This window comes from Eptatretus burgeri, chromosome 9, assembly GCF_056783735.1.
Source record: "Eptatretus burgeri isolate ZD-2024b chromosome 9, Ebu_testis_v1, whole genome shotgun sequence".
NCBI classification, from domain to species: Eukaryota; Metazoa; Chordata; class Myxini; order Myxiniformes; family Myxinidae; genus Eptatretus; species Eptatretus burgeri.
The window spans coordinates 711,824-722,512 of NC_140969.1; the positions used below are offsets into that span (position 1 = coordinate 711,824).

General features: G+C 46.2%; 1 protein-coding gene across 4 annotated transcripts in view; it reads right to left on the bottom strand.

The window, feature by feature from the left end:
- LOC147019400 (collectin-12-like) overlaps positions 1-8,607 on the bottom strand; it is a 117,109-nt gene extending 108,502 nt beyond the window's left edge. For all 4 annotated transcript variants that reach the window (XM_085893830.1, XM_085893829.1, XM_085893828.1 and 1 more), the window contains exons 1-3: positions 8,359-8,607; positions 7,042-7,164; positions 2,498-2,572 (exon numbers count right to left, since the gene is read on the bottom strand). In XM_085893830.1, the coding sequence (XP_085749956.1) occupies positions 2,498-2,572; positions 7,042-7,164; positions 8,359-8,404 (244 nt within the window). In that variant the 5' untranslated portion in view covers positions 8,405-8,607. The remainder of the gene's footprint in view (positions 1-2,497; positions 2,573-7,041; positions 7,165-8,358) is intronic.
- Positions 8,608-10,689: the final 2,082 nt, after the last annotated feature.

Genomic DNA, 10,689 nt, shown 5'->3' on the forward strand with positions numbered 1-10,689 from the left:
CTGACTGTCCTTACTCCCTGGACAGCTCGACACGTCTTTTGATCCTGTCGATCTGCCTGCGGAGCCCAACATCCGGATTTGGCCTGGTCTGTTGTACAGGCCAGGCCTGGATTCGCATACTGGACCTTGTGAGAAACCAGGTGGAACATACCATCGATCTTCCTCTCCTGTGCCGTCGACCTTCCAGGGGCTGGACGCTCCGAGGCTGGTGCGTGAGCGGTGCCAACAAAAGGACGTCGTCACCATCATCTTGCCACGCTGCATGCTCGAGCTGGGCGCTCGAATCTGACACCATCGGCTTGTCACGAGCCACATTCGTGTCTTCAACACTTTTCCTCTCGTCCATGAGGCACCACCAAATACCCCGTGTCTTGTATGCATGTTGTCCAGGCTGAAGGCTTATTTTGCTCGGGCTCCCTTCGAAACCCGTATCCGTAGCTCCCTAGTTAAAGGCCCTGTCACACCTTGACGATTTAGCCAACGTATGCTTGACTTATGCAAAATTGGGCTAAAACGCCGGCACACGTCGAATACGTTATGGGTAAGTTTGTATACGTTAAGAGCACGCTGAAAAACACTGCCATACGTCGTAGTACGCTGGCTTTCATCGTTGTACTTCGCGGTTGTCCTCAAATTTTAGCATGCTTGAAATTTTACGACGTATGCCGCCGTATGACTCACACGTTCTGCTACGCTGGCCATAAGTTGTAGGCACGTTATACGATCGTTGACACATGTCGACACACGTTACTTGTAAGTTACTAATAAGTCGAAACACGTCGAGGTAATGATTAGCGTACCCGAAACTTATTTATAACCTATGAGTAACGTGTTGTAGGCACGTTATACGATCGTTGACACACTTCGAGGCACGTTATGTGATCGTTGACACACGTCGAGGCACGTTACTTGTAAGTTACTCATAAGTCGAAACACGTCGAGGTAATGCTTAGCGTACCCAAAACTTATTTCTAACCTATGAGTAACGTACCTCCAATGCACATCGACGTATGTAGACGTATTTGATTGACGTCTTCCGGACGACCACAGAACTTATTGGACGTGTTTCGAATTTACAGCTACCGTATAATGGCGTATTAGCAGAGTTTTAAAAAACAACAACAATAACTTCCGATATTTTGTCACGTGCCGTTATGTCACGTCCGATTGCCTCTTCAGTTTGCTCATGTCTTATTCTTAGTTCCTCCTCTGTGAATATTTTCTGTTCGAGGATATTGTCACGTCGACGTCGAAACTTAAAAGCAAATGTCCGAATATATTTTAAAATTCGTGATAGACTATAAAAAAAAACTAAAAAAAACAACAACAACAACAACTTCAGATATTTCGTCACGTGCCTTCACGTAGCCAAGGAGAAAAAAAAGAAAATGTGCCTTGACGGAGAAAATAAGTTTCGGGTATGCTAAACATTACCTCGACGTGTTTCGACTTATGAGTAACTTACAAGGAACTTGTGTCGACGTGTGTCAACGATCGCATATCGTGCCTACAATGTATTCCCAGCGTAGTGGAACGTGTGAGCCATATGGCGAGTAGGTCGTAAAATTTTCAGCATGCTTGAAATTTCACCACGTACTAAACGTACCACGAAATATGACAGCGTACTTCATCGTTTTTCAGCGTGCTCCTAACGTATACACAACTTACCCATACCGTATTTGACGTGTCCCAGCATTTTAGACACATTTTTCATAGGTCGCCATACGCTGGCTAAATCGTCAAGGTGTGACTGCGATGTTGACACGTCCAATTCTCAGGCGGTTATGATTTAAATGGGCGTGCGGCAGGTTTTTAACAGGCTACGCCACGAGTTTGTCGGCGATACGTGCAGCGCGTTATGCCTAAGTTAAACTATCGTTGAGCATAGGTTGTGAACGCTGACAACAGGCTAAGCATTCGTTGGTATAAGTTATCTATAAGACAACGAAACGTTCTGTGCCCGTTACTAATGTGTTATGCATACGACCAACACATTATGAATACGACCAAAACTTTAAAAAAACACCAAAATTTCAGCGTACGCCGACGTTTTACATACATTTTTATACGTTGCCATTGCTGGCTAAATCGTCAAGGTGTGAGAGCACCTTAAGAGCGGGTTATAGATGAATGATAACGTTATCGTGAATGCTTTGCTTGTGTCGTGTTCCCCGATGTTTCCCCAATAAATCTGGCTGATCCATACGAAATTTTCTGCCTTGAATTTATTTGTGCCGCGCTGAAGAATAATCGCTCGATTTGTCTTTAAAACCAAACGTGCTACGGACTGGCAGACTTCGCTCGGTCTCTGACAAACCCAGTCTGTAACCGGGGTCTATATCCCCAACTGGTAAGGCCCAGGTGTACTTTGGTATCGTGATCTTAGGTGCGTGACCGGAGACCTGTGCCGAACTAGCCGGCGTTATAACCCCTGAGACGGCGGTGCTGTTAAGCGCCGCCGAATCTTCAACAGTATGAGCGTTGTTTCCAGACTCACCTGTCCCATTGATATCACCATGCTCAACAAACAGCTCCTGCATCTCACTGGAGGCCTCTTCCAGCTGTTTCCATGCTGCAGGGAGAAAAACCACACACCTTGTTCGGGTCTCTGGATTACTTTATCTCTCTCTGCTGTTCTTATTGTCGACTACAAGATATTCCAGTTAACAGAAATACTTTGACACAAACTAAGGTAATTATCACTTTCTTTCTGACCCACCGACACCCATGAGCAAAAGGTCCTTCGGGATGCATTGTGATTTTCCTCTTAATATGGACGATTCATTCAATCATAAATTGTGGTTAACACCTTCATCTTGAAGGACAAAGTCAGTGGTCAAGAAACTCTTTCATCTGAAAAAAACAAACAACTAACGTCATAGCACACCTTAGCCCATGCAGTGTTCAGGTATATAACTACATTTAAATAAAATAATGATTGTAAAGGTCATACAAAAAAATTCAGGAAGTTTACCGAGCTGTTGTGCAGTGTCTTATACACCACCTTGTTTACCATGTCCAAGCACAGCAAAACTGGAGGGGTTTGAATGTGCCAGAAAGGCCATTTCTGTTCGACACTGTTCAAGTATATAATTGAGGTACCAAGCCTTTCAGCCTGGGTAACCAAGCTGTTTTTCTTCTTTTTCTTCTATGTTATTAGCACACCTGGAACGTATTTCCGGGGAGCTTATGGGATGGCGCGTCGTCGGTCCGCCCACAAACATTTGCAACTTCTTCTCTCAAACTGCACATACGATTTCGATGAAACTTGACCACAACCTTTATCACCTGGTGTGTACCAAAGTTTGTTCACGGCATGAAATAAAATCGTGGTCTGACGGAGTTTACGGAGGGGTTGTCCCCCAAAAGAGGTATTTGCTTTCTTCTTAGAAACTACAAATGCAATTCCGATGAAACTTGACCACAACCTTCATCACACGTGATGTACTAGAGATTGTTCACAACATTAAAAAGAAAAAATTGGGGTTAAAGGAGGTTTACCGGGGGGGGGGGGGCAAAATAGGTATTTGCTTTCTCTTCCGAAACTATCCACACAATTCTGATTAAACTTGACCACCACTTTCATCAACCACGATGTGCCAGAGATTGCTCACGACGTTAAGAAAAAGCATCCTGTTAAAAGAGAGAAAACAGGGGGTGGGGGAAAGTGGGCCCCCAAAATATGTATTTACTTTCTTCTCCGAAACTCCACACACAATTTCAATAAAACTTGATCACAATCTTCATCACCTGTGATGTACCAAAGTTTGTTCATGCTACTTAAAAAAACATCGGGGTCAAAGGGGATTTATGATGGGAGGGGGGATTTCCCCCCAAAATAAGTATTTGCAACAACATTGGTTCATTGGTACATTTTGCCGATTTCATCCCTTGTTGATTTCCTCCTCAATATCATTCCACCAGGTGAGTGCACAGGGCTAGTGCCCCAAACAGAAATTTTTGGGTTTATTCATTTTCTGTGCAACCGCTTGTCGGACTGAGACAAAATTTTCACCATAGATGCGACTACTCATGTAGAATGTTTGAATGATAATTATGACATTATAGGTCATGTGGTGTGGCAGCCACGTTGGAAAAATGGAAAAACTTTGGACCTTTGTATCTCCGAAACCACACCATGGAGAAAAAAAATCTGGGGAATAAGCACAATTTTTCATGACGTCATTGGTGAAGTGGTATCACGGTCAAAATTCGACATGTAGAATGCTGTAACTGATCAGTCAGAAATTTGAGCGTCATATGGGGATAAATTGATCAAACAGGGGGGGGAGGGGGGAGGGGAGGGGGAAGCGAAAGAAGGATGCCACATCATCAGTTACATGGCTTGGCTGCCATATTGGATTTACCCTAAAACCCATAAGAATAATCCCCTTCTCCATAACGACTGGACAGATCGAGGTGAAACTTCACACACATGTACCCCAAGACTTGGGGATACCAGGGTGTTCACGGATAATTAATGTCACATGGTTCGGCAGCCATATTGGATCGAAGGAAAACATTAAATAATGTTTTTTCTGGAACTGCTTATCCTATCGAAGTGAAACTGCACAAGTATCATCGAACACCATTGCTGCATATTGGGTAAAAATGATGACATCATAAGGCACATGGTTTGGCGGCAATCTTGGATAGAAAAATGCACCTGTCCGATTAACATGAAACTTCAGAAGCGTGATCTTCTACCCAATTAGAGGCAGAATGTAAACTTATGATGTCCGAGGTCATGTGGTATGGCAGCCATATTAGATTCAAAATATAAACTTTTTTTTTTTTATACCTTGGTCGAGGCTCGTATGAGAGCTAACACACAACTCACAGCAAGGAGGCATGAGACAAGAGGGGCGGGAGTGGAAGGGACAAAACAGTGGGGAACAGACACATTAGGTGAACTGTGGAAGGGAGAGGGATGGGGATGGGACGGGGAACATGGCGAAGAGAAGATGGACATTTCAGGGACTTTCAGGAAGGAAAGCAGGAGAAATGAAGGAAGAGGGCTTTGGTGGATTATCGGGGGTAGAAAAGATCGAGGATTTGGATGGGGGAAGATAAGAGGTGGTGGTGAACAGCTGTTTTGAAAGCCTGGAGGGAAGAATGGGAAAGAATAGAGTGAGGAAGTTTATTCCAAAGGCAGGAAAAAAGAGGAATGAAAGAGTGAAGATGAGCAGTGATTCGTGATTTTGGTAGTTTTACCAGAAGGGGGTTGTTGGCGGACCTTGAGCGCCCTGTGGAAATGTGGTGGGGACAAATCGCAGAGAGAGCAGGGGGGGCAAGGCTGGAGAGGAGTCGGTAGAAGACAGAAAGACCACCGACCAACCTGCAGTGATTGAGTGAGAGGCCCAAAGAATCAGCTTCATTGCGGGAGATGCCGATGATCTTAAATGCCCTGGTTTCGACAGCGTGAAGCCGAGAAAGGTGGCAGGCAGGAGCACCAGCCCAGAGGGGAGAGCAGTACTCCATCAGGCTACGGACAAAAGCTTTGTAAGTGGTCAGGAGCTCAAGAGGGCCGAGGAAGGACTTTGCACGACGGAGGATTCCCAGTCGGCGACTGGCTTTTGAGGCGAGGTTGGAAATGTGACTTTCCCAGGAAAGGTCATGGCAGATAGTGAGACCTAGAAGCTTGAAAGAAAAGACTTCTTCCAGAGGATTGTTGAGAAAGTGAATGGGGGGGGTTTGTAAACGGTCCTTTCGAAGAGACATTTTAAAATCTTCTCCTCCAGAATGGCTTACCAGATCGAGGTGAAACTTTACAGTTATGACCACGTATCCAAAATGAACAAAAAGTTCCCTCCCGTTTTTGAAGGAGGTCACATGGTTTGGTAGCGACATTGGATTGTAGGAAAATATTAAATGTTTTCTCTGGAACTGCTTCATCAATGACCATGAAACTTCACAATTATGATCTAATAGATATGGGGAACATACGTTTTAAATTTCAGCCCAAATGGCCACATGGTGTGGCAGCCAAAACTATTTAATTGTTTGAATCTGAGAACTATATATATATATATATATATATATATATATATATATATATATATATATATATATATATATATATATATATATATATATATTTTTTTTTTTTTTTTAAAATAAGGCTCACTTGGCTGCACCTGGATGGGTTTGAGAGTAGAGGAGTAGCAATTCAATTGATACCGACGATAGCCCCACGAAAAAGAAAAAAAAGTCAACTGCGTACATAATAAATAAATAGATGGAATGTGACCTGTGACTCGGGTTCATAACTCATCAATCCCACGAAGTGGAGAGCCATGTGGGGCTTTGTATGACTCGCGGGAGTTCCGGTTTACTCTGTGAAACCATGTTGCAAACATTTATTACTTTGTGTTCAGGTTATTCAAATATCAATTCAATGGATTCCGATGATGTCCCCAGGAAAAATGGTCAACTGCATACGTAATAAATGGATTGATCGCAGCACGTTACGAGGTCCGTAACTCGTCAATCCTGCGTTGTATCAAAGCGGGTTTGTATTAAAACCGGATGCCTTGGTACCCAGTCATCACTACCAGCAGTTATAAAGTGGCAGTTGCAGTTATATTTAAATTAAATAAAGATGTTTAAGGTGATAGAAAAAAATTATTTAGTAAGTTTACCGTCGTTGATGCAGCATCTTTTGGAGCACCTTATGTAGCACTTGTGCCTGTTGTTTGTGTCCATTATCACGTCCTTAAAAACAGTAAGTTTCCTGTTTGGAATGATTTTCAATTTTGTTTGACCACCAGACAGGCAGAGAGTAAAAGTAATGTCTCACTCCTCTCTCCGCACGCACGATCGGGATGAGATTCAGAGCCAAAGTAGTGATGAACTACACGTTTGTTTTCCGATTCATGTTCATAATAAAACATTCTATTTAAATAACATGTTCCTCGTTCATAAACTAACGTTTGTAGACGATGGACGGATGGACAGATAGATGGAAGTGAACGTGTTGTGTCACCCAGCATTTCGCTTCGTGTAAGCCTACAAGGGATAAAAAGACCAAATGATTCGTACCAACACATCCCAGAACAACCAGAGAGAAGAGCAGGATGAAACACAGTGCGTAAAGAACAGCCACGGCCACTTTGAGTCTCCACCTGGCCTGACAGCGAGGACAATCTGTAACCAACTGGACACCTGCAAACAACGCAAAAATTTCTCATCAAGATGGTCCTGCCACCACCAACAACTTTTCAATTGTCTAGATCGTCAGAGAAACAATTGTCAGCATGAGTCAGTGGGGTAGCGGTGGAGCCCAAAAGTTGTTGTAAGGCTTCAAGGAAAGCTAAAGTTTGTAATAATGTTTGTAATGTTTGTTATGGAACACGGGCACGTTCCACTGCGAGGAACATGCCCGTGATGAAACCACCCATGAGACAATGAAAAGGCTGTTCAATCACGGGCTGCTGCTGCTCCCTCAAACAACATTCCGTTTTGATGCAGGATTTGTAAAAACGGCTCATCAGATCAAGGAGCCTTTTAAATGAAAACCTATTGGGGTGGAAAACACGGTCACCTCCACCCACCCCACCAACCACACTCCCACCCCAACCCCACCGCACACCCCCCACCACTCAGCACAAATCGGCAAGAGCATTATTAAGCTTGAGGATGTGTGTGAACTCACCACTCACTCGTGCCCTCAATGTGTGAACTCACCACTCACTCGTGCCCTCAATGTGTGAACTCACCACTCACTCGTGCCCTCAATGTGTGAACTCACCACTCACTCGTGTCCTCAATGTGTGAACTCACCACTCACTCGTGCCCTCAATGTGTGAACTCACCACTCACTCGTGTCCTCAATGTGTGAACTCACCACTCACTCGTGTCCTCAATGTGTGAACTCACCACTCACTCGTGCCCTCAATGTGTGAACTCACCACTCACTCGTGCCCTCAATGTGTGAACTCACCACTCACTCGTGCCCTCAATGTGTGAACTCACCACTCACTCGTGCCCTCAATGTGTGAACTCACCACTCACTCGTGTCCTCAATGTGTGAACTCACCACTCACTCGTGCCCTCAATGTGTGAACTCACCACTCACTCGTGCCCTCAATGTGTGAACTCACCACTCACTCGTGCCCTCAATGTGTGAACTCACCACTCACTCGTGCCCTCAATGTGTGAACTCACCACTCACTCGTGTCCTCAATGTGTGAACTCACCACTCACTCGTGCCCTCAATGTGTGAACTCACCACTCACTCGTGCCCTCAATGTGTGAACTCACCACTCACTCGTGCCCTCAATGTGTGAACTCACCACTCACTCGTGCCCTCAATGTGTGAACTCACCACTCACTCGTGCCCTCAATGTGTGAACTCACCACTCATTACGCCATCAATCGGTTGCATTTCTTGCGCCTCCACCATGTCGACCAGTGATTGCACAGAACACAAAGGACAGTTTCCTGAATTCGAGCCAATGGCACGAGATTTTCAGCGAATGCAAATGGAATGGTAAACAGTTTACTCCAGATGACAAAACGTACAACGCACACAAGGCACAGCACGAAACGCCCACACACGGAGGAATTCCACGGGGCGGCACCGATCGAACCGTTGGAAAAGTTAACACAGAGACATGTACACCGCACGTTGTCTGTACCCTCACGTAGACACCGAGACATGTACACCGCACGTTGTCTGTACCCTCACGTAGACACCGAGACATGTACACCGCACGTTGTCTGTACCCTCACGTAGACACCGAGACATGTACACCGCACGTTGTCTGTACCCTCACGTAGACACAGAGACATGTACACCGCACGTTGTCTGTACCCTCACGTAGACACCGAGACATGTACACCGCACGTTGTCTGTACCCTCACGTAGACACCGAGACATGTACACCGCACGTTGTCTGTACCCTCACGTAGACACCGAGACATGTACACCGCACGTTGTCTGTACTCTCACGTAGACACCGAGACATGTACACCACAGGTTGTCTGTACTCTCACGTAGACACCGAGACATGTACACCGCACTTTGTCTGTACCCTCACGTAGACACCGAGACATGTACACCGCACGTTGTCTGTACCCTCACGTAGACACCGAGACATGTACACCACACGTTGTCTGTACCCTCACGTAGACACCGAGACATGTACACCGCACGTTGTCTGTACTCTCACGTAGACACCGAGACATGTACACCACAGGTTGTCTGTACTCTCACGTAGACACCGAGACATGTACACCACAGGTTGTCTGTACTCTCACGTAGACACCGAGACATGTACACCACACGTTGTCTGTACCCTCACGTAGACACCGAGACATGTACACCGCACGTTGTCTGTACCCTCACGTAGACACCGAGACATGTACACCGCACGTTGTCTGTACCCTCACGTAGACACCGAGACATGTACACCACACGTTGTCTGTACCCTCACGTAGACACCGAGACATGTACACCGCACGTTGTCTGTACCCTCACGTAGACACCGAGACATGTACACCGCACGTTGTCTGTACCCTCACGTAGACACCGAGACATGTACACCGCACGTTGTCTGTACTCTCACGTAGACACCGAGACATGTACACCACAGGTTGTCTGTACTCTCACGTAGACACCGAGACATGTACACCGCACGTTGTCTGTACTCTCACGTAGACACCGAGACATGTACACCACAGGTTGTCTGTACTCTCACGTAGACACCGAGACATGTACACCACAGGTTGTCTGTACTCTCACGTAGACACCGAGACATGTACACCGCACGTTGTCTGTACCCTCACGTAGACACCGAGACATGTACACCGCACGTTGTCTGTACCCTCACGTAGACACCGAGACATGTACACCGCACCTTGTCTGTACTCTCACGTAGACACCGAGACATGTACACCACAGGTTGTCTGTACTCTCACGTAGACACCGAGACATGTACACCACAGGTTGTCTGTACTCTCACGTAGACACCGAGTCATGTACACCGCACGTTGTCTGTACCCTCACGTAGACACCGAGACATGTACACCGCACGTTCTCTGTACCCTCACGTAGACACAGAGACATGTACACCGCACGTTGTCTGTACCCTCACGTAGACACAGAGACATGTACACCGCACGTTCTCTGTACCCTCACGTAGACACCGAGACATGTACACCGCACGTTGTCTGTACCCTCACGTAGACACCGAGACATGTACACCGCACGTTCTCTGTACCCTCACGTAGACACAGAGACATGTACACCGCACGTTCTCTGTACCCTCACGTAGACACAGAGACATGTACACCGCACGTTGTCTGTACCCTCACGTAGACACCGAGACATGTACACCACAGGTTGTCTGTACCCTCACGTAGACACCGAGACATGTACACCGCACGTTGTCTGTACCCTCACGTAGACACCGAGACATGTACACCACAGGTTGTCTGTACCCTCACGTAGACACAGAGACATGTACACCGCACGTTGTCTGTACCCTCACGTAGACACAGAGACATGTACACCGCACGTTGTCTGTACCCTCACGTAGACACCGAGACATGTACACCACAGGTTGTCTGTACCCTCACGTAGACACCGAGACATGTACACCGCACGTTGTCTGTACCCTCACGTAGACACCGAGACATGTACACCGCACGTTGTCTGTACCCTCACGTAGACACCGAGACATGTAC